This window comes from Antrostomus carolinensis, unplaced genomic scaffold (genome assembly GCF_000700745.2).
Source record: "Antrostomus carolinensis isolate BGI_N321 unplaced genomic scaffold, ASM70074v2 scaffold38355, whole genome shotgun sequence".
NCBI lineage: Eukaryota > Metazoa > Chordata > Aves > Caprimulgiformes > Caprimulgidae > Antrostomus > Antrostomus carolinensis.
In genome coordinates, this window is record NW_010316390.1 from 18,590 (window position 1) to 42,263 (window position 23,674).

The 23,674-nt window shown below is 35.2% G+C and overlaps 1 protein-coding gene across 2 annotated transcripts in view; it reads right to left on the reverse strand.

Moving 5' to 3' along the window:
- CHD1 (chromodomain helicase DNA binding protein 1) overlaps positions 1–20,153 on the reverse strand; it is a 36,859-nt gene extending 16,706 nt beyond the window's left edge. For both annotated transcript variants that reach the window (XM_010168264.1, XM_029085034.1), the window contains exons 1-20: positions 19,958–20,153; positions 19,208–19,312; positions 17,823–17,890; positions 15,733–15,882; positions 15,170–15,450; positions 13,429–13,654; positions 12,488–12,588; positions 11,646–11,824; positions 10,507–10,634; positions 9,717–9,933; positions 8,984–9,073; positions 7,924–8,114; positions 6,632–6,820; positions 6,156–6,318; positions 4,406–4,558; positions 3,830–3,901; positions 1,916–2,065; positions 1,174–1,322; positions 802–898; positions 616–711 (exon numbers count right to left, since the gene is read on the reverse strand). In XM_010168264.1, the coding sequence (XP_010166566.1) occupies positions 616–711; positions 802–898; positions 1,174–1,322; positions 1,916–2,065; positions 3,830–3,901; positions 4,406–4,558; positions 6,156–6,318; positions 6,632–6,820; positions 7,924–8,114; positions 8,984–9,073; positions 9,717–9,933; positions 10,507–10,634; positions 11,646–11,824; positions 12,488–12,588; positions 13,429–13,654; positions 15,170–15,450; positions 15,733–15,869 (2,619 nt within the window). In that variant the 5' untranslated portion in view covers positions 15,870–15,882; positions 17,823–17,890; positions 19,208–19,312; positions 19,958–20,153. The remainder of the gene's footprint in view (positions 1–615; positions 712–801; positions 899–1,173; positions 1,323–1,915; positions 2,066–3,829; positions 3,902–4,405; positions 4,559–6,155; positions 6,319–6,631; positions 6,821–7,923; positions 8,115–8,983; positions 9,074–9,716; positions 9,934–10,506; positions 10,635–11,645; positions 11,825–12,487; positions 12,589–13,428; positions 13,655–15,169; positions 15,451–15,732; positions 15,883–17,822; positions 17,891–19,207; positions 19,313–19,957) is intronic.
- Positions 20,154–23,674: the final 3,521 nt, after the last annotated feature.

The window sequence follows — 23,674 nt, forward strand, 5'->3', positions numbered from 1 at the left end:
TGACTGTTGTTTACCTTCCTTCAAAACAGGACTAATAATATTTAAAAGCCTGAGTGAAACTGTAATAATATAAAACTACCCAAACATTAATACACTGTAGAAATCAAATATGTTGCAAATGAGTAATTTGCAGAACTTTTTGATCATCTGCTCATCTAAACAAATATATCATGCTCTCTATTTTTTTTTGCACCTAAATTATAATATGCATAAATGATAATGCTTAAAATGCCTGGTATTCAAGTTCATTTCAGGGATAAAAGCTATTTCTAGAAGTCATCAACTAAGAAATGCAAACATTATATTTTGCGATAAACAACACCACAGCTACTTAACAACAAATGCAGTAAATAAACCACAAAACTACCTAGAATTCTAATAGTTAAAACATTCAGAAGCAACTCTTATTTTATTAGCAAAATACATAATGTATTTTAAAACGTTTATAATTATGGTAGGTGTTCTGTATAGGTGAAAAGACATTTTATTAGAAAGAGATACAGAGTTGACTTACTGAGGCATGTATTTCATAAGAATTAAGAGATAGGGTACACAGAAGAAAACTAGTACCATTTATAAAGGAAAGTGTAATTATGGTAGAGAACAGAGCAATACCTTGAATTGTGAAAGCAACTCATCTCCTACAGTTAATGGTCCTGGCTCATTTTCCCGAGTTTCAGCCCTCTTCAAGATTTCATCTATATCCATTTCCTAAAAAAAAGGAGTAATTTCTCTTTATAATGAAATAATTCATATATATTTTCAGTTGTTTTATCTATCTAGTCTAGAAACACTACTTACCTGGGGCTCCTGTTCCTCCCCTTCAGGTTCTTTAAAAAGTTCCTCAGCACCAAACTTCAAAATCGCTGATAACTCCTCCTTATTAAAAGGTGTTGAGCTGAAATAAAGGAAGTTTCAGTAAAAACATTTTATCTTAGTTATCTGAAAAAGTTCTCTATAATAATGAGTCAATGAAGCTTTCTTTTTACTGTTCAATAAAAACTATATATATATTTAGTATGCAAATAAAAATCGACAAAACCAACATACTTTGCATCTTTACTTATTTAACCTTATTTTGCCATTCATTAACCAAGTAAAGTAACTTACATTTTTACTTACATGTCAAATATATGAAAGGGTAAATTAATACAGAAATAAATACAAACATACCTTGAAGGAGTAGAGCCTGTATGTAGTACGGTTTTTCCTGTAGTGTCCATTCTCTGAATTACTAAATGATCTAACACCATCTTTTTCTTGGCTCTTTCAAGAATATCTTCTTCTACTGATCCTTTTGTGACTAGTCGATAAATATTAACCTATGTATATTTTTTAAAAAGTTAAGCAACAACAAGTAGAAATCTCAGTCTTCACTACCTTTCTTCTGAATTTACTGACTGGTTTCAAATATGAAGTACTAGTTCAATCATGTTGCCTCAGTCTTTACATAAGTGTTTTAAAAACACAGAAAAGTAAACTCTTAGACCTGTCTATTTTAAACTTTAGTGATTTGGCACAAGCACTGCCACAGGCAGAAATATAATTTCCAATTATTAGTGTATGTCTTTTGCAAGAAAGAAACCTGAAGAGAACTAAGAAATATTTAAGTAAGGGGGGGGGATGTGCCTGATGTAGCAGTTATTTTCTAGAATTACATGACGCCCATGAACATGGGACAGACAAACCCACAACTCTTCTTCTCCTATCCACATAACACAGCTGCCATATTATTTCTCCATATGGGGAGATTAAAAAAAAAAAAGTTAAATGAGCATTACTAACATTTTTGGGCATACACAGCAAGTATTAGTTATTCTTAAAAATACAGGACTGAATGGTGCAGACAAGGAGTGGACAGCTACTGTACAGAAACCTCCTTCAGGGTTTGGAGCTTAAAGCAGAATGTGTGTACCTGTTTCTTCTGTCCAATCCTATGTGCTCTAGCCTGTGCTTGCAGATCATTCTGTGGATTCCAGTCAGAATCAAATATAACTACAGTGTCAGCAGATGCCAAGTTGATACCTAATCCTCCAGCTCGGGTGGACAGTAAAAAGCAGAAGTCCTGAAATCATAAAGTAAGAAATAGTTTTATACACAATAGTTGTAATATTCTTAAAGGAACCAATACAACACTTATTTATGCAGTCTGTGGTGCAGACTATAAAATCATATACTACCAATTTGTAACTGTTCTATAGTTAAAGTCTCTAAGTATAAAGAAAACACTGATATCAATTTTTTTCATAAATAGTTACTGAATTCTTAACAATCCAAAGGAAGCAGCATCCTAGAAGGTTATCACCAACCAAGAAATCCCAGCCAACAGAAGACTGGTCAAAAAGTACAACAACCCTATTGCTAAAGCCTTGTATGTTACAAAGTCCCTCTCCCATATTCCCTGCCCCAAGCCCTGGAAGACTAAGCAGCCATGTCAGAGCAGGGAAGATGCCTGAGTCTACAGGTAGCTGGTTAAGAGACAGGAAGGAAAAGCATTCTGCTAGGTTTAATGCTGTTCAGCATATTAATGAACAATATGAAAATGGAATAAGCAATAAGCTGAAAAATCCTTTAGATGGTATAGATTTATTTATTCATAGACAACTATAAGGATCATAGACAACTAGAAGGATCTTTAAACATGCAATGAAATTAAAGATACAAGTAAAACAGCTTACAAGAAAATACTCAATTGTCAGTACAGTTACAGGAAATAGCAAACCATTACACTCAGGAATGAGTCCTCAGAATTGTGTTAGAAATTTCTATGTGCAACTTAGTTCAGTAATTGCCAAAAGCCATATGGAATGTTCTGAATTTTTAGGAAATAAATAAAAAAATAAAACTGAGAACATAATTTTGTTGCTGCACAAATGCATAGTTTGCCTCCATTTTTGAAATGTATGAAGTTTAAATTCCTCTTAATCTCAAAAAATATACAGTGTAACTGCAAAGATTTCAGGAAGAAGCAACAATGTCTATGCTAGAATTTGAAACGGAATTAATTTCCGTATTTAACAAATATCTGAAGTTTATCTTATGTTGTTAAATCTTTCTACCTCCATCGTAGCAGAAACAAGCTCAGCAACAACTAACAAATGCTATTCTTCAATTACTGGTTTAAAAAAAAAAAACAACCCAAGAACCAAACCAAAACAACCTCCCCTTCTCCAAATCTGCCAGTATAGGACAAAAAATTTAAGCTGATCCAAGGTATGGGATAGCTTGCATATCAGGAACGTTAAATAAGCTACAACTCTATCAACTCAGAAAAGAAAGTCTAACAGGCACCTACATATTTACAGGTTGCTCACAAAGAACAGCTTGAAATCAGTTCTTCCCTATTTCTTCCAGGGCAAGTAAGTAGGTGGCAACAAATGAAGATAACAGAAGACAGATTTGAAACAATTAAAGACGACTGTTCATGCAAGGATATATACCCAAGTCAGTTCTGCCCATTGCTAAAGGATGTTTTTGATGCTAAATGCTTGTGTAAGTTGGTTTAAGTCCTACACAGCAACACAGCTGAGGTTAAATTTCAGCAGCATTTATATAGTAATTAAAATAACTTTGATAAAGAGTATTAGGAAAAAAAAAATACAGCTACATAACTGATTCAATACCATTTTCATAAGTTCTGTGTTTTCTACTTAACCTCTTCTCAGAGAGAAAAAATTAGCAGAGGTACATCTTATCGTCTAAGCAGTAACAATTAATTTTCAACCTTATTGATACGTTCCACACTTTTCACAGCTTTCATTTTTTGTGCAATGTTTTTAGCATTTCTTGGGAAAAAAAAAAAAAAACACCTTAGAAAAAAATATCATACCTCTGATCCTTCTGCATTAAAATGATCCAGAGCTTGTTTTCTCAATTCCCCTTTTATCGATCCATCAAGTCTCTAAAAAGATTGACTACTACAGTTAAAAAGTAATTCTTATAATATATTCAAAATCAGAACAACTTGAATTCTCAATTGCCAAAACTGTTATGTGAAGGAAAAAAAGTCATGCTTTCATAAGTACGTTCACTTTACATAATTTTTTAATTAATCAGTTTAATTTCAGAATACTATTTAGCATATAGAAATTGCCAGTCTTCCTAGAAAAAGAACACTTTTTCTTATATAATTTCTTAAGTAAAGTGGTAAAGACCACACAATCACAAAATAGTTGAGGTTGGAAAGGACCTCTAGAGGTCAGCTTGTCTAACTCCCCTACTCAGGAGGGGACAGCTAAAGCAGGTTACCCAAGGTCACGTTCAGGTGGCTTCTGAATGCCAGAGGATGGAGATTCCATAGCCTCTGGACAACTTGTTCCAGTGCTCTGTCACCCTCAGAATAGAGAAAAGATTTTTCTTATATTCAAGATCAAAGCTTCTTGGGTACTATCTTCAAGATTCTTACCTGAAAGGGAAACTGACGATACTTCAGATATTCTGCTAGGATGTCCAGCATCCTTACCATCTGTGAGAAAATCAGAACTCTGTTGCCACGTTCTCGCAAACGAATCAGAAGCTTGTCAAGAAGGATTAGTTTCCCACTGCTACGTATTAGATGCTACAAAAGTCAAGAAATGCATATTACAAAATAAGTTCATCTCCACACTAATACGCACTACAGTTAGGTAGATATTCATTTGAGGTTTCCTTTTGCTGTGGGAAGAAAAAAAAAAAAATTTCTGATATTCCTTAAGAATTTTATAGTTTAAAATGTGCATACAATATAAAGTCTCCTAGAACAACAACAACAACAAAACACAAACCACCAAATTCATGTGACTATAACACTGCCATATAAATTTACTAATATGCAGCATTAACTGAACACAAAAGTTCACTCTGATTTTCAACAGGATTACTAACTCACATATTTTTTAAAGGAAATGCATTTTTCAGTTCCCTGTCTTAAAGTTGTATCTTAACATCTCACCAAAACATGAAGTAAACATATGTGCTTAAAAATTCAAGCAGTTATGATGCAGACCCAAGTTCTTTTCTGACAAGTAAAAAATAAAATATGGTAACCAATAAAATATAAGATTGAGAAAAAACTCTATCTTAGTACTACTTTCTCTTCAGTTCTCATCTTTTAAAAATAAATAAGTACTGCTACTTAACCCTCTAAGTATTTTTAAACAAAGCCTATCAATCAAGTTTTTCAGGCGAGATAAAGCAAGAGGAATCTTGTTTGTGGTGCCTAACACTGTAACCCACTTAGAGCCTGTTAAGCTTTCTAAAATCCACTGGGAATAACTAGAAGTGAAAATCAAGCAAATGTGAAATTTAATATTGAAAACTTCTTTAGGCGAAGATGCTTGGGATAGAATTTTAGGGAATGCTAAATTTTGAGATAGATGCTTTTATTGTTTATGTCAAAAAGGAGGAGGATGTTTGCATAAACTAGTAGCTTTGGGAAGGTATTTAAATTATCAACATGAAAGCTTACAGAAAAAAATAATCTCTAGAAACATTTACGTTGATATAAACTGCATCAACAAGGATAGTCATTTTATCTGCTGTGCTTCTCAACAGTTTTGGTACAAATACTAGGTTAACCTTAAAAAAAAAAAAAAAAAAGAAACAGACTATCTTTGGTAGTGACCACGTCATCTGTTACAATAACAACAACAAAATCAGACGGAGCTTTGGATACTTACTTTTATTTCCTTTCACTTTGGTTGTTTGCAGGCACACAGAGAATAGTATTGCTTTATAAAAAAAGGCTTAAAAGCATTCTGCTGATCATTTTCTGCTATCGCATAGATAGCTAGTGTACCACTGCCAGTCACATGCAGTTCCACTCACTATACTTTTACCTACTTAGCTGCTTTATTTTACTTAGGTTTAAAATAGGTGTCAAGTTTTATTTTGCATTAAAATACACAGCCTGTTTCAAATTATTTCCTTTTTATTTTGATTGTAATTAAAATCAGGGATATTTAATTTAGTCAGTTATCTGTCAATTATTCAGTTCCAATTAAGAAACAAAAATCAATTCACTTACCTGTAAAGCCCAGGATGCGCATTTTCCAGACTACCTGTTTCTCCTTTATATGCTTCAATAAGAATTAACAAGCTGCCAGGACACTATCAAATTGTGTGAATATTACACATGTAATTTTTTTTTTTTTTGGTCATTAAAGAAGTGACATTACCTGTAAGGCCTCCTGTTTATTATAGAATTCATTATCATCTGGTGGTTTAATGAGGTAGCAATGGTTACAACACTTCTTGAGTTCCATCATTATGTTCAAAAAGCCTGAGGTACTGCCTTTTGAACCTTTACTGAGGGCTTTATAATTCCTGGTTAAAATCCACCTATGATATAAGATGTACAATATAAGTAATTTCTAACCATATGCAGAAGCAAGACAGTTATAAGCTCTCAAAATATAAACAAGGTAAAGAAAAAAAGCAGCTCCCAAAAGAACATACTGACATGGCAAACAAAAGAAGATACACGAATAGACATCAGACCAGTGTAATTCTTGAGCCCTTGTTTAACAGAATTTTACTGTTGTGAAAACCTAGAAGCTTCAAGTGCAACTTGCGTTATAAAAACTATTATACTTCAGTAAACTGCATATAGACATATCACTAAAACAGCACAATTTTAAAAAGTGTTACTTACTTGTAATATTGCTTCTGCAATGCACTCATTTCCATCCTCAGAATTTGCTCAACTTTAGCAGGTAAAGACTTTTCTACATCTTTCTTAACTCTTCTCAGCAGAAATGGCTCAAGTTCTTTGTGAAGACTTGCATAACCATACTCTCTCCCTTTGCCATGCTCCTCTTCAAAATCTTCCCAAGAGGAAAACCTTCAACATAATAAAAAAATGATTGCAAAATAGTGACATACTATAAATGACCTGAAGAAGCAAAATTCAAGAAGACAGATAACATCAACAAAGAACTTGTATAAATATACCACATGAGCACACACACATTTGGATTTCTTCCCCACTCCCTTCTAATTTATCCAATTTCTGAATTTTCATCTCACAAGAAATTCCAAATACTCTGCCTGTAAATAGAAGAATGGAATTTTCCAAAAACATTTACAGAATGAAAACTACTGAATTTTAATCCCCGGTGGAAACCCAACATTTTTCTTCTTCTGCAAGGATACTCACCTAGATGGCTGCAGAAATCATATTATTACACTTATCAAGAGCAGTATGAAAAACTAGCTGAGTGGCTGGAGGGCGTGCAAGAGAACAAGAGATTACTTAAGGTCCTTTTTGCAGCTTGTGTGGTCTATCTTAAGTGTCACTACCTTCTGTGCTAACAGACTAGGAGAACAGACTTTATGATCAAATGAAGAATGGGTACCAGATATAGTGGTTTTGCTTGTAAAACCCACAGCTCAAACTAAATGGAGCTATGGTGCTTGGCATTTACAAGATGTCTGATAGGTACATGTGGTCTCACACATAAGCTCTCATTTATCTTAGGTATAAACAGAGGTCAGTATAAAATAAGGTCAATACAGTAAGCTTACTGTATGCAAACCATATGGAAAAAACAGTTATCTGACTGAAATATGGGATATTGGTCATCTTGGTACAAATGTTTTCATAAGTAGTAGTAACACAGAAAAGATACCAATCTGTTTCCCCAGAGTAAATCCATATGGTTTTCCTCTTAAGATTAAACCTTTTTTTCCATGTTCTGACCCCATACATCAATCCATCATTTCTGTGGACTGCTGAAATGGAAAAAAAGTGACAACTGCTACCAGGGTTACTTATCAGGAGCAGCATGAAAAAAATATATGCATCATTTATATAGAATATCTGAATTATAGTTCAGTATGATTCTCTACCTCTATTGACTTTCAAATCACTACACTGCTTCACAATAAGAAACTTGAGCAAAAAAAAAAAAAAGTTAAAAAGAATAACGTAAAACTCTTCCTTACTTTTCTGGCATGATGAAGTGCAACAAAGACCAAAGCTCTTTGAGGGAGTTTTGTAGCGGGGTTCCAGTAATAAGAAGACGATGGTTAGACTTAAAGTCTATTAAAGTCTTGTACAGAAGAGAGTCGTCATTTTTTAAACGATGAGCTTCATCTACTCCTATGAATGCCCAATTCAGACCACCAAGGAATGACTTAAAGAAATGGCGGGGGGGAACAACAACACACATTATACAAATAAACACATTGCAGAATTTCCCACATTTTATAAACAAGCTATAAACACCATGACTTTTTGTTTTATTTTAATAAAATATGGACAGCCATACATTTTTAGTACTAATTATGGCTTTTACATTTGCCAGATCCAATGAAAGGCTGTGCAAGCATCCCAAGAAGATATAAATTAAATTTAAAAGGAAAAAAAAAAAAAAAAAGGCCAAAAGTCTGACACACATTTTTACACGACAGAAAAAAACCCCATCACTATTGACTTTTTCTTCCCAGCATGCTCAAACAAATGAAGTGAAAATGTTCTGGTTCTTGACTATCTATTTCCATATACTGTTAGAAGGATTAACAATAACTCTGTGTGCTACCACTATGGAGACAGTGTTAATACATGTACATGTGTACTGTATGCATAATAACAAAAACTACATGGGATTTCAGAGTTCTGTATCATGTTTGCGGCTAAGGGTTGGGTTCTTTTTCAGTTCCTTGATAGTGATCTGCAAAGAAGTAGAGCTCTTGAAGATGGGAGGAGATTGTTACAGTAACGAGAATTCCAAGCAAACTGGAAGAAGAGAAGCATTATCTCCTTAATGGAAGGGAAAAAAAGCTGAAAGCCTCACCACACATACAGAAAATCTAGAAGTGTTTAAAAAAAATCCACACACAAAAAATCCCCCCAAGAACCCAAGCCATGCACTGTCACACTTACAAAAGCAAAAGCTATCACACTCTCCATAAATGTAATGACCCACAACCCAACTACGTGCAAGTCTAAACAGAGTTCTGCACTAGAGAAATGGGTTTTATCTGCCTGAAGAAGTGCAATTACCTTATCCTTCAGCAAAATTTCATATGTTGTTAGAAGTATGTTAAATTTTAATCGTTTTGTCTGTGGATGCATCCATTCATGAGTTCTAATCTACAAAAACAATCAAGTGAACTGTAAGCTAGAGAAAGAAGGTTTTGTAGATTGGGATGAATTTAGGTACTGCAGCAAGGTAAATGTTTAATGACATACAATATAATATGATCACAATTTGATTACAATACAGTAATAATATGATCATAAACCAGAAGCACAACATATTAACATACACAAGACTGAACATTCAACCTAAGCACTCCAAAAATAGTTTGCTTAAACTTCTGAATAAACAGCAAATAATTTCTACAAAACATTTTTTACTTTAAGGGATAAAATTACTAACATTCAGAAAACACATCAAGAAAACAAACCAACAACCTTTCAGGAAATAAATCAAAATCATGACTGCCTTGCTTACGTATTTATTTTTACTATATTCACCTAAATAATCAAATGGCAGAAGATAATTTGTTTTCAAATGCGAGAATAAATTCTTAACGCTGTTCACTACTAAGCACGAAGGAAATCTTTCACACACATTTATGTCAGGTCAAAATCTAAGCTTTCAATTTGCATCTTGTTGTGTTTCAGTATTTGCTCAGTCCCAACCAAAATACTGGAGATCAGCAGAGGGCAGGAATATGAAATTAGTTTTGTTTATCTACAAGTCTTTCCAATGATAAAGAGAAATACTTACCATGTTTCTGCTAGTTATATCTCCTAAGTAAACTACAGCATTCATCTGAGGAGCCCAAGTTTGAATCTCTCTTTGCCAAGATGTCAAGGTAGAAAGTGGCACAACTAGCAAGAAAGGCCCATACAATTGATGTTCATGAAACAGGTAGTTCAGAAAAGAAATTGTTTGTATTGTTTTACCTAGACCCATTTCATCTGCAAGAATACAGCTATTCCCTCTAAAAAAAAAAAATAAAAAAAAAATTAGGGGGTTGTAGAGAAGGGGAGGGATTGGAAGAGAATAAATTATCTTTTGAGTATTAAAACCACTCAAACAAGTTTTCAAGATTTTGCAACTACACTCTTGAAGTTTACTTCCACTGTTTTTCCACAAAAGCAATTTCTACCCCCACCCTTGAGTTAAATTAACAAAATTAACAAAAGCCTTGCAAGTATTCCTCATGAGTCTAGCTTTAAAAGTATAACATTAATGTTGATATTTCAGAAGAGTTTGATTTGGGTTTTCTGGTTTTACTGGTTTCAGTTTGTTTGTTTTTTAAAAATATGACTCACTCCCATACAAAATTAAAAGCAAAGCAACAACAGAGTTTAGCTGTTTTTTTGAGAACAGCCATGGAATTAAAAGTTTGGGTACTACTTAAAGCAAAACCACTCCCCTCAGATCTCTACTTTGAGCTTACTGTATGAAACCCTTCACCTTCATAAAAAGAAAAAAAGACTAACAGGAAAATAAAAGTTTTTCAGATGCTTACAATCTACAAACAGAAAAACTCATTTCAGACTATACTTACTTGCACCATGAATGAGCAAGCCAGTTCAATCCATTTAACTGATAATCCCTTAACTCTAAACTTTCATGTCCTCCAATGTAAGATGGTTGCTTCTTTAGGGCAACAAACCTTGGCCTCTGTTTTAGAACCTGTCAAAAGTAAATTGATGATCAGTCCTACTACTGACTGAAGTTACCAAAACGTTTTCCTATAGAAAAAGTAGCAGCAGGGATCTACTGGGTCACCAAGTCTAGTCTTTAACCGTCAACAAAAACTAGGTCATATAAAAACACCAAGCAATTTGCCAGTTGAAATCAGTTTGATTGCTAATCTAGATTTCACAATCAGTATGACATTAACTCACTGTAAGTTTACTTTTAAAATAAACTGCAATACTAAACAAGTCCATCTTTGAATGCCAGTAAAAATGCATGGGATTGGTATCTACAAAAAGCTACTCTTAGTAGTGACATTTTCCATATATATCATTATTACTATTCTGAACAACCTTCAATAATATTTCGTAATAGGTATATTATCTCTGGATTCATAGAAGATTTTCACATTTTTACTATCACAATTGACATGGTGGCTTGAACCTGCCACCACTGCCCGCCCCAACAGAACAGGGGAGAGAATTGAAAGGGCAAAAGTGAGAAAAACTTGTGCACCAAAATAAAGAGTTTACTGGGTGAAGGAAAAAAACCCAACCAATCAAAACAAAAACCCATGACCCAAAAAAAAACCCCACCCCACAAGTGACGGAAAGGGAGTCATGCATCAACTCACTAGCAGACTCATCACCAGTAAGCCTCCAAGCAACAGTCACCTTTGAACCCCCGATCAGCTCATCGAGTTTTATTGCTGAGTATGACATTAAATGGCATGAAATATCTCTTTGGTCCGTTAAAGTCAGCAGCGCTGGCCGTGTTTCCTCCCAGTCCTTCACCCACCCTCAGCCTACTCATGGCATGGTGGGCACATCAAGAAACAGGGAAGGCCTTGACACTGTGCAAGCACTGTTCATCAGCAGACAGAACACTAGTGTGTTACCAACATGGTTTATAAAACACAGGCCATACAGGCTGCTATGAAGAAAATTAACTCCATCCTGGACAGACCTAGTACAACTGATTATAAATCCATTGCAAATAACGTACCTTGCAATCCTTAAAGGGAGTGGTCTTGGATTGATTTCTGCTAAAGTACTCATCAATGCGTGCCTGAAACTTTTTGGCAATGAGAGCACCATCTTCCCAGCTACATTCCGAATACGGCAGACCCTGCCATTTGCAATAGTAGTCTGGATAACCAGCTGCCGATTTCTGATTTGAATGCGCTGCAGAAATACACCAGAGACATCTGATCAGCATTTTACTTCTGTATCTTATGAAAACATTCACTTCAAGTAATAAGACAACATAAGCAAGCTTCATAACACAGACAGTATGACAACCTTTCTCTTTTATTCAAAGTTTTCACAGAAGCACAGAATGTCAGGGATTGGAAAGGACCTTAAAAGATCATCTAGTCCAATCCCCCTGCCGGAGCAGGAACCTAAATGAGATCACACAGGAAGGTGTCCAGGTGGGTCTTCAATGTCTCCAAAGAAGGAGACTCCACAACCTCCCTGGGCAGCCTGTTCCAGTGCTCTGTCACCCTCACCATAAAGAAGTTTCTTCTCAAGTTTAAGTGGAACCTCCTGTGTTCCAGCTTACACCCACTGCCCCTTGTCCTACCATTGGACATCACTGAGAAGAGCCTGGCTCCATCCTCCTGACATTTGCCCTTAACATATTTATAAACATTAATGAGGTCTCCCCTCAGTCTCCTCTTCTCCAAGCTAAAGAGACCCAGCTCCCTCAGCCTTTCCTCATAAGGGAGATGCTCCACTCCCTTAATCACCTTGGTGGCCCTGTTTTGTTTTGCATTAATTCAACATATAAGCAGTGAACATACAGAATTCTCAACCCTGTTTTCTGTCCACAAGTTTGTAACATACCAATTATTCTTTCCACTATCTGATATTGTTTATGTAGATCATCTGTAAGCTCCTGCTGGCAGTTGTAATATTCCACATCTTCTGGAGAAGCATTTTTCAGCCTGTAATGGTAATTAATTTACAACACTTATTACACTGTATAGTTCTAAAGCTAAGAAAAATTGTCAACCCTAAAGCTTTGAATGCAAGTATCACAGGAATGTTGCTTAGAAAGCTTCTTTGAAGGGACAACTTGGAAATTCCTACTACAAAAATTGTTGCATCTAGCCTAGGTGCCTCATCATTAATCACTGAGAATGTTTACCAAAAGACACAACTGCAACAGCTGGTACTAGTCATGCAGCTAATTCAGAATACCTATTCTCAACAATAAGTAGTGTACTTCATAGGGTATTTTCACGGAACAGTATTCAGGGTGCCTAACTCTGTAAGAATCCATCTTATGAGTAAGTTGCTAAAAATCCTACCAGTATTCACTGATTATATTAAACATACTAACAAAAATGAACACCAAAAAGGTGATTTTAAAACGCATGGACTTCTTCAGGTTTTTCTTCTCAGGCTTAAGCCAAGAAAACTGAATTCTTCAAAGTATTCTGAAATGGCTAATGCACCAATAAAACATTAATCTCTGCAGCAACTCCTGAAGAAACTCTGATCAAAGTAAAACTACAAAATCAGTAAAAGGTACAATTTATTATTTATTTTAAACACTACCCATCTTGTTAAAACTCCATTTATAACGCACACTAAAATCAGGCTCAGAAGATTATCTTACAGGAACATGTTAAGGATGCTTCAGCTACTAAAGTTTCAGTTTTCCTCTTTCATAGACACTTGAACTTATGCTCTCAAAAAGAGGTAACAGGTCTCAGAAACACAAAAGAACATCTGCATCATTACAAAACAAGTATCATGGAAGTCCGTATAAAAATATTCACCATCGTTTTGTTTCCTGATCCTTTTTCTTATAGTTGTCCAGTTTCTTCATTCCTTTAACATTTTGTTGCTTCAGTGTTTCCTCAGTTTCCCAAGTGTTATGGATGTGTGACCAACCTTTCCACTTAATAAGATACTGTATTTCTCCTGGCTCTTTTGACTTTTCAAACCCAGCATTTGGGTCACCATCTGCCTCAACTGCATAGATGGTGGTTGAAGCACCCGTGGCTGAGAAAGAAACCACATCACAAGCCTTAATTAAGAGTATATTGTCATAAACTAACCAGTAAGAAATACAGTGTAGAAAGCAAACAGAAATACTTAGATGAGCACAAAATTGACTAGTATTTACAGCTCTCATGTCATTAGTCTTATTTGAACAATTACGACATAGATATGTTAACATATGCACAAGCAGTCAGAAGCAAAAAAGCAACTAAAAGTTCTACACCCAACCTACAATATCTCATCATTTCTCAAAAGAATTTTCTTTGCATTCCTAGTTTTGAAAGTGACCACCAGGGAATGCTCCACTAATGCTGCTTGCTGTTTTCTCTGTGAAATTACTGTTATCTCTGAGTGTAGAAAAGACATCTGACCTTACGTTTGACCAGCCTTGAGACCTCAACAACCTACTATTAGGGGTACTATAAATATATTTCTTCCTAACACGTTTTGCTACTTTTTCTGCCTTTGTTATCTTACCTGCCAAAATATTTAACTAAGTACAGACTGTATCACAACTGAAGCATGCTAGTAGCAGGAAACAAGCTCATTTCTGTGAGGACAGCCAGGTAAGGAAGTAAGCCCAGCAAGCTGCAGGGGCCAGATAAAGCAACAGAGAGTGGCAACAGCAAAAGACGGCACAAACAGCAACATCATCTGGGCAGGAAGAATATAAGCAGCTTAACTCCAAAGGCTTTGACCACAGCAGTAACACTACGCATTGGAGCAGCATATGCTAGAATTTGGGACAGTATAGGAGAAGAAAGTTGAGAGGAAGAAGAGTGCAAATTCTGAAATGGGTTAGAAACTTAGAGACTGAGTATAACTAATGGAGAAAGGTAGCTCTGAAGTGCAAGGGGATCAGGTGTGGGGGCTTTTTTTTGTGTTTGTTTTTATAAATATAATCCTAATTTGCAGGCGCAAAACACAAGCAGGACTGCTAGATAATGCATCCCATTATTGCTGGAAATATGACATGCCTATTTACAAAATACTTCTAAGAGTTCAAATGTAAGTGCACCACTGAAATTTTAGATGCATTTTATAGTCATTTCAAATACTGCATTGTGTTGAGACAATTTGCATGGCAGTAACTGAAATCATAGTCTCAGTGGTTCAGTCTTGACAACACCATCTTCAGGGATCATGTTACTAGTCAGCTCTCCTATCTAGTCCACTTTCTCCACTCCACTGCATATAAACTGTACTGATCAAGTATCACTAAACTGTACAAACAGTGGTGTAACAATATGGTATATATTTATGCAGTATGCAGCTGTATTCAACCTCATTTTTATTTTCTACTTATGTATGAAATATTTCTACATTTTAAATTGCAACACTTAGAAGGGACTTTAAAAGGAACATCTTTGTGGATATGAAAGACAAAACAAGATGTCTTTAACTTTAAAAATAACTGTTTATAAACCTCACAGATGACCTACAGCTGAGAACATTTGCTGAAGTTGCACCAAAATGCTCTTCAGAATCTTAAGAACGTTGACAAGAAAAAAATACCTCCTTTTCGGCCAACCCGACTATCCATGAACTTCTCTATAGTTTCAAATTCATCTTCTTCAGTTAGTGGGACATCTTCTCCACAAACTTCCAGCAAATCATCAGAATCTGTCTTGGTTTCTTCAGCTTCTTTGTAACTAACATTGACTGTTGCCTGGCGACGAGATCCTCTCTTATCATAATCATCATCCTCCTCCTCCTCTTCTTCCTCCTCATCTTCTGATGAATCAATTTGCCTCTTTTTCGGTCCTGCATTCTTTTTCCCACTTTTTGGCTTAATTCTTGAAGACATAAGATATGACCCAACAAAGATGTTTCAACCGGGACAACTATAAATCTTCCCTATTGCTTTCAGAATACATGTATTTCAGGAATGCTCACTTACTCCACTTTCATTTACAGTAGTCAGGAAAAGGCATTTACTAGAAAGCATTAGTATATGTAGCTTTTTAAAACTTTTTAAAAAATAAGCATTAATGTTTTTATTCACACATACAGTAGCAGTAAATTCTCAATTGCTTATTAGAAATAGTACCACAGTATGAAAATGCATGACTTCTTACCTGCTTGGAGGTTTCCGGCTTTTGACCTTGCTTTTTGGCTCATAGTCAGATTCACTCTCTTCACAACTGCTTTTCTCCCTATCTTCCTCTGATTCAGAATCAGAACCAGTTCCTGATACTGACCCTGATCCTGACATTTGCCAGTCTTCACTGTACATATTGAAAGACAAGAGAGTAAACTAACATTGTTTTTTTTAAATCAGGTATTCATTCACAGTGCATCCTTCATAGAAACAAAAATATTGTAAGTTATTTCAGCTGATGAGACAGAAAATTGTCGTCAATGAATAATAAATAAGTAAAAATGGTCAATGCCTTCAAAATTAAGAGGTACATTTAAAATCCAATATAAAATAAAAATTTTAGCATGAAAAAATGAGTTAACATGACATTAAGAAACCAAAGCACTTAACAAGTCTAACTGGAAAGATACATATTTATCAGAACTTAAACATGTTCAAATCATAAAGTCCTGTCATGTCCTATTCTGTAGAGTCTCCTATTGTCTAATGCCTATGGTCCCTGTGGCCATGTGAAGAATCACTAACTGTGGCACAGCAGATAGAAGCAGATTCAAGAAGTGCCCAGAAAAACTTGAATTGTGGCAACCTGGGGGTGGCACTGGCTCCCAAAAGTTCCTGTTGAGCTTCCAGATGACTGTTTCACAACCAGGCAAGATATTAAGTGTGTTATTAAGGTAGCACACTTATGACTGAGCAGAAGGATCAACTTGTTCCTGCTTAACTGACATCATCTACTTTGCAACAGAGAAGATGTACCCACTGATGAACAGTGTCTTGCTTCAAATTCTGACTTTATATAGACAAATATAATCTTAATAGCTTCATGAAAAAAAAGGGGAAAAAAAAGCCTAGTACACATTATTGAAACATTACTAAATCTTTATACTACAGGTTTAGGTTTACTTTAAGCAAGGTGCTAGAGCATTAGTAATGTTCATCAAAGTTGGAATGTTGCCAAGAAATCTCCTCCTCAAATTTCCAATCAGGAAGCCTAGGAATCAGTGTTTTGATCCCCCTCTTCTCTCTTTCCTGTCTTGCAGGACATTGGGTCCTGGAGGAAATTAAGATTCCTATTGTTCCAGTCATCCAAGACAAATATATATATTTATGTGTGTCTACTGTACAGACAGCACAAGGACAATAGTACAGAATGCCTTATTAAAATACTTTTTCTGCAAACAGTAAATTAAAAAACTAATAACAAATCCATGACCTGTATTTATCTGGAAACACAAAAACCAGATATAAAGCACCATCCTCTAAGGCTTGATCATGTATCGAGTTATATATTGAGAAATCTCTGAGTTGTATGTCACATAACAACTGCAGACATACTTGTTCAGAAGAGCCATAGGACAAAAATTCAAACACTGGATATATGAAGTGATTTGGTTACGGGTTGCTACACTTAAGTATCTTTCCTGTAACAGAGTATGCTATTAGATACAATCAAATTCTTAACTAACAAAAGACTGTGAATAACAGCTTATTGCTAGGAAAGGACTATTTTGCACAGTTAGCACTTTTTTGCAACTTTTTTTTTTTACCATTCCTTTAAGATGCACTGACAACCCTGCACACTGAAATGATTCACGAATTGAGAAAAGAGGAATATTTTAATAGTTAAATTTTCACACACAGTCAGAACCAAAATAACTTTTAAACATGTCACAGCAGGGGAAAAAAAAACATAAAAAATAATTTGGCATTAACTAAGAGATTCTAAATAAAATTAATTGTGAGACAATCTACTTAAGTAGTTTCCTATTTCTACAAGAATTTTTATGGAGGGTCTTCATCTCAAAAATAAACTGCAAAGTACCTTAAAAATAAAAGCAATGAACGTTTTTGAACAATACTGCAGACTCTTTTGTTCAGAAATTAATTACAGATGTTCCTTTGAGAGTTTGTTTTAAATATTCCAAAACATTTATCAAAATTGTAAATGCAAGATCATAATGAATTAAAAAGGGAACTTAAGCATTTCAAGTGTGGAAAAATGAAGCACAAATTACGAGCATATGTCCCTATGACAAAAAACCAATGCAATATTACTTAAGACCTTACTCTTTATGTTTTTTTGTCTTAGTTTCACTGGATGAGTCATCTGCAGAATCTTCACTACTTGATGAGTCCTGCAGGTAAGGAAAAAACCAAAACAATTTATTATCATAAAAAGAATAGAGTACTTCTGACATCAGAAAGATAGATCAGCTCCCACTTTCAAATCAGAGGCACATTATTAATGTTTTACCCTCTTCATCCCCCACACTGTAGCTGTTAATGCAGAATGAGATAAGGACTGCTATTGGTTTTGTATTTATCCATCTACGAATACATTGTGCCAGCACAGCTCTAGAGAACATAACAAGAAAAACCTGTCTTAAAAAAATACCCATTGTGCCTACATAAAAACAAGTCATGGTTTAGGCTACCTCAAGTTAATCAAGATGATTGTTCTATCAAAATCCTAATAAAATATCCTACCCTCAGGAGATTTCTCATCTTCCATATTCTTTCACATATAAACACCAGTTTAAGAAAATTTGAGAATCGCATGTTTCTTCTTTCTCTATGCTCAAAGAAAAAACAAGAACCCTCTTAAAATTAGAGCTTCCTAAAACCAATCTCATCGAGATTAAGTTTAGATTTAGATTAAGCTTTATCCTGAAAAACATCTTCCAGAAAGATATTACCTTAAGAGCTGTAAATTAATCTTTTAACAATAGGTGATTAAGTTCTGTGTTTAGGTTTTAATGATGAGCTGCTAAACCATACAAAACCAGAAATCTAACCAAATGAGTGTGACTACATTGTATAGTTTTTGTAATGAAGGAGAGACTGCTTTATAAATAAATTCCACTTCATAGTCAGTAGTATCCTTAAAAGACGCTCATACTGCACAATGTCAACATTTCTTTAGCCTATTATTTAGGTTTTAAAATACCTAGAATACAGGTGTTGCTCTTTAAATAGAAGAATTCTTTTGTACTAACTGTTACAAAAATTAGCAAAAAACCTAGTTTTCTGCTTCATACAGGATTTTTAAAAACCACAGCAGCTACCTTCATATGGAGGTATGATATGCTTCCAACAAGCTTGAAAAGTATTTTAGCATTTTTAACTGTCTTTACAAAGCTCAAAGATATAATGCACGTCAGTACTGTGTGGCTTGAAACTTTCATCTGTACATCACGGAATATCTATCTAAAAATATCCCATAATTGAGGCTACTATAATTCCAGCACAACTCACTTGAAAACAAGTAACTAGAGATATTTTTACTTTTTCTTTATAAAAGTGTCAGTTAGTTTAATGTTACTTTTATAGTCTAAAGCTAGACTTTTATGCACACTTAAGAGAATATATCTTGGCCCTATGTAATTTTATTCTAATATGAGACAATGAGATGGGCATGTTTACATTTTAAAAATCTAAATTAAGTCATTCACCTCTTCTGAAGCACTGTCTGACGAGGCTGCTTTTTGTTGTTGCTGTTGCTTCTTGAGCACTGCTGATCTTTGCACAGCAAGTATACTTGGACTAGACTTCCAGAACTGAACAGGAATGGATATAAAAGAGTCAGTTAAACGTACTGAAAGTCTCCAGTTTACCACATATTTATTCTCCTGAATAGCATCACTATTAAGACTGATCTTAAATTTTATCAATTTAAAAAAAAAAATCACTACAAGATACTGCAGGCACTACTAACATCAGATAGCTTTTTAAAACAGTAAGATTTCTGCAGAACAGAATGTTATATAATAATTGACAGGAAAATTTCTACAGCATGTTTAACAATAGTTGTGTAGGTATTGTTACAGTAAAAAATTTATAACATACATTTTTTAACTGCCCCAGATAAATCCTTTCAGACCACTTAGCTGATAGGTTTCTGTTTCATACAGTCATACTGAAGTACATGAACAAAAATATAACAGAGAATCCTTAACAGTAAGCATTTAACTCAAAATAGTTACAAATGTAAGAATTTTCAGTGTCATTTCAAGTACTTATCCATGAGAATTTTAGGCCAATGTTTAAGACAGCAAAGCACATGCATTCAATAACCCAATCAAGTTAAAATCTCCTTAAAAACACTTCATTGCCTCTTGAAAACTGCTCTTGAAACTAACTGCACAGAATTATTTTTAAAATATTTTTTCCCCACAAAGGGTTCATTTATATGTTTTGTTTACCTCAGATCCGTCAACTTTTGCCAGTTTAGCTTGAATTTGTTTCTTCTCTCTAGATGTGTCAGACTCTGATTCAGACTGAGTGACTGACTCTGAACCCGAGTCAGAGTCACTGCTACCTGACTGGCTACTGCTTCCGTCACTACTACTTCCAGAGCTTGAATCAGATCCAGAACCTGATGCTGACCCGGAATCGTCATCTGATGGGCTGCAATAAGAAGTTTGTAGGATATTACACAATTGCCATGGTTACAGGATTAAAAGCAATAAAGTCGCCTTAGCTTCACCTATGAATCAGTTGCTAAGTTAGACCAGACAAACAAGTAGCACACAAATGGATGTAGTTGATTAAATATGTTGCAATAAATAAAGTCAAAAACAAACAAGAAATGAGAATTCAGAGTGGAATCAGATACATTTCATGAAGCCTAATAAAAGGTACGATAAAGCAATAACATTCAAATTATTATGGAGGAGTCAAGGGAAATAAAAGTGGTAGAAATATTTCTTACCCACACAAACTGTTCAGCCCCACCCCCTTCAAAATCCTCGTTTTAGCTCTGTCAAACCCCATATATACATACACACCTCTTAACAGTTAAGTCTACTTCACAAAGACCTGTCCAACTAAAATACAAAAGATTGCAAAAAACCCTTATAGATCAGCAGTACTCCTTAAAAAAAATATAATTAGAAGTATCTCTCTCTTCTGTTAAAATAACAGTAGTAAAATTCTCTATGCAGACAACTCTGAATTTGTTACTGATGGTATGACTTGTGTCAAGGCACTTTCCTTGGCATATACTTGAGCTGCCAGATTATTCCACCTGTATATTCATTTTACACCAGATTTAACATACTTAGAAAGCACAACATTTAAATATAAGTATTTATTTTAGAACCATTCGAAAGCTTAAAAGCATTTTGTTTTCTACAATAACTTCACAAGTAGTTTAGTTACAATTTTAGTAAGATTCCTCATTAGGTTAATAAGTCTTTATTTCAAAGATATAATGAGAAAAAACATTGCAATCCAGAGCAAAATAATTTCAAATCATGTATACACTGACTGGAAACCAGAAACTTAAAAACCAGAGTAAACATGAAGCCATGACTTGAAAATTTTAAAACCAAAAGCTGGTATCAAAACCTAGCCAATCTCTGACAGCACAAATCATCTGGTTGACAGTCAGTTGGAGGTGTGATGTGGGGTGGGAAGAGGGCAAATTGCTAATCCTCTGCCCTAGAACATACTTAACTGACATTTTAAAACCATGAAACAAAGCAAAATAGCTCCTATTTCTGGTTTTGCTAACACCAATAAAACTGTACTAGTAAAGAAGAAATGAAGCTATTCATAAACGGAGTCCTGAAGACTGCACCTCAGCCAGCCAAATGCATGTCAACTTTGATAGAAAAAGAAACAGACCATGATGAAGCTTCCTGGTTCTGAAGAGGGAGATGTGGACAAACATACTGGGTCTTCTCGCACACATGGAGAGAAAGACTGGAAAGCAACAAGTCTGCTCCCAAACTTCCTATTTCTGTCAAAGCCTCACCTCAGGGATGGTACTATAACACTAACCTCACCTGCCAAATAAAGCAGAGCACCTGCTACTGAGTATGAGCAGAGTTTAAACTGTTTACCAGAAGTTAACGGCACTTCATGATGATCTTCCAAAGAGATCTTAATTGTTAATAGTGTTCTTGTACACAAACGTTACCTTACCTTTAATGCTTGGTAAATCAGACCATTATAAGACAGCAGCATTTCTCTGCATGCAAAGTATCAGAAGTAAATGTTAGGGGGATTGTGGAAGTCAGCACTAACTATAAATGAAGAGCAATTGAAGAAAACTCAGCATGGACAAACCCTGAGACACAAGGACACAAGTAAATACCAGCCAGACAAGTCCCAGTGACAAAAAGACACCAAAAAAATCTAAATTCTACATAACCTTGGAGGAGGTGAAGGGAATAAAATACTTCCATGCAGGACAAGGTTTGCTCAAAGATGGCAATAATAAAATGGATTACTAAATCTAAAGAAGATGCAAAACACTAAGCCACAAGGATGGTAATTAAGTTAGCTTCTATACAGCTGTAAAAATATTTCATACACACTGATATAGTGCTAACCATAGGTTCAGTCGCACATAGTGCCAGAGGCAACCAAAACAAAGTACCTCTTTTCTAGGGTAGCATAGGGAAACTGACACAGGAATAAGCCACTTTGGTCAAACAACTTGCCAAGGTAATGAGGAACATGTAAATCAGCCACAGGAGAGAATGGTAGATAGACCAAAGGGGGAAAAAAAAAAATCCAGTTTACTTAGATAAGTAAGCAAAAATCACGTCAGTCATGATGGGAAATTTTAAGTGGTTTGATATTATTCAACACAGGAACTGAGTTCAAAAACAAAGGCACTTAGATAGGAAAAAACCCCCAGTCCAGTAGATAATGCTAGTTGCTCTGGGGTTGGATGCAAAAAACCCAACTAATTCAAAATCTTTTTCTTTATGAAGAGATCAGCTAGCTATCATCTAGAGTTTCCATTAAGTAATACCAACCTGTCAACAGATGTGGATCATAAAATATTCAATATGCAGACAAAAACCACATGGATTCCTTATCTTGCCAACTAGCTCTCCACAAAGCTGGGAGTCTGGGAATTAATTCTCATCGGACTTATGAGTAGGACCACCAAAGTAAGACCTATTTCATAAACCCTGCTTCTCACAATACATTGGCCTGATTTGGACAAGAGCAAACTAATATAACCCAACTTTATACCAACTAACAGTAACATCTGACCAAAGATCGTAAAGTCAATATTCAACCACATTACTAATAAATGCAAGACTACAAAAGAAACCTGCAGGTAGAAGTAAAAGAGATGGAGAGAGAAAGAATGGGAATTACAAGAAACAAGAAGAAAGAACAAATAATAACATTTGCTGCGATTTAGGGCTGTCCTAACACCATGTATGAAGGACAATGCAGGACCACAGCTAATTGGTACACAGAACAGAAAACTGGAAAAAATAAAATTTAAAAGCTGTAGCATCAATTATGTCTTACTAAGCTTTCTTATTCCACAGTGTTAAATCAGCACAAGGAAATGGGAAGAGTAACTTGAGTAGCAGCAAGCAAATTTAAAACTAGGGAAACAGCAAGGACTTGCTAAAACTTTTATCAAATCTTAAGATGCTATGGCAGTATTCATACATGCTTAATAAGAGTTTGAAATTAACTAGTAAAAAGCAGTATAGGAGTTCAAACACACAAGACTAGTCTATGTTGGGCGAAGCTTACTTCAATTGTAATCATCCCAATTAATACAGATGCGTGAAACTACACTAGAATTTTTGCCTGTATACCTCCTCATGTGCACCACATTCTCAGAGGTCCTGATGCAACTACAGCACACACAAAAACATAGATTATATTAACAGATGTGACAATTTCTACTGAATTGTGAGGAACTTTCCTGTTCACTGGCCACAGGACAAGAAACTGATAGGCTCTGAGGACTACCAATATAGTATGTTTACTTCATTTACTTCATTTCACCCAGGACACTGAGAAGGATGAGGTGCTCAATGACTTTTTTGCCTCAGTCTTCACCAGCAAGGGCTCATGCCACACTGCCCAAGTCCTAGAAAGCAGAGGAAGAGTCCAGAAGAACGAAAAGCTGCCCAGTGTAGGAGAAGATCAGG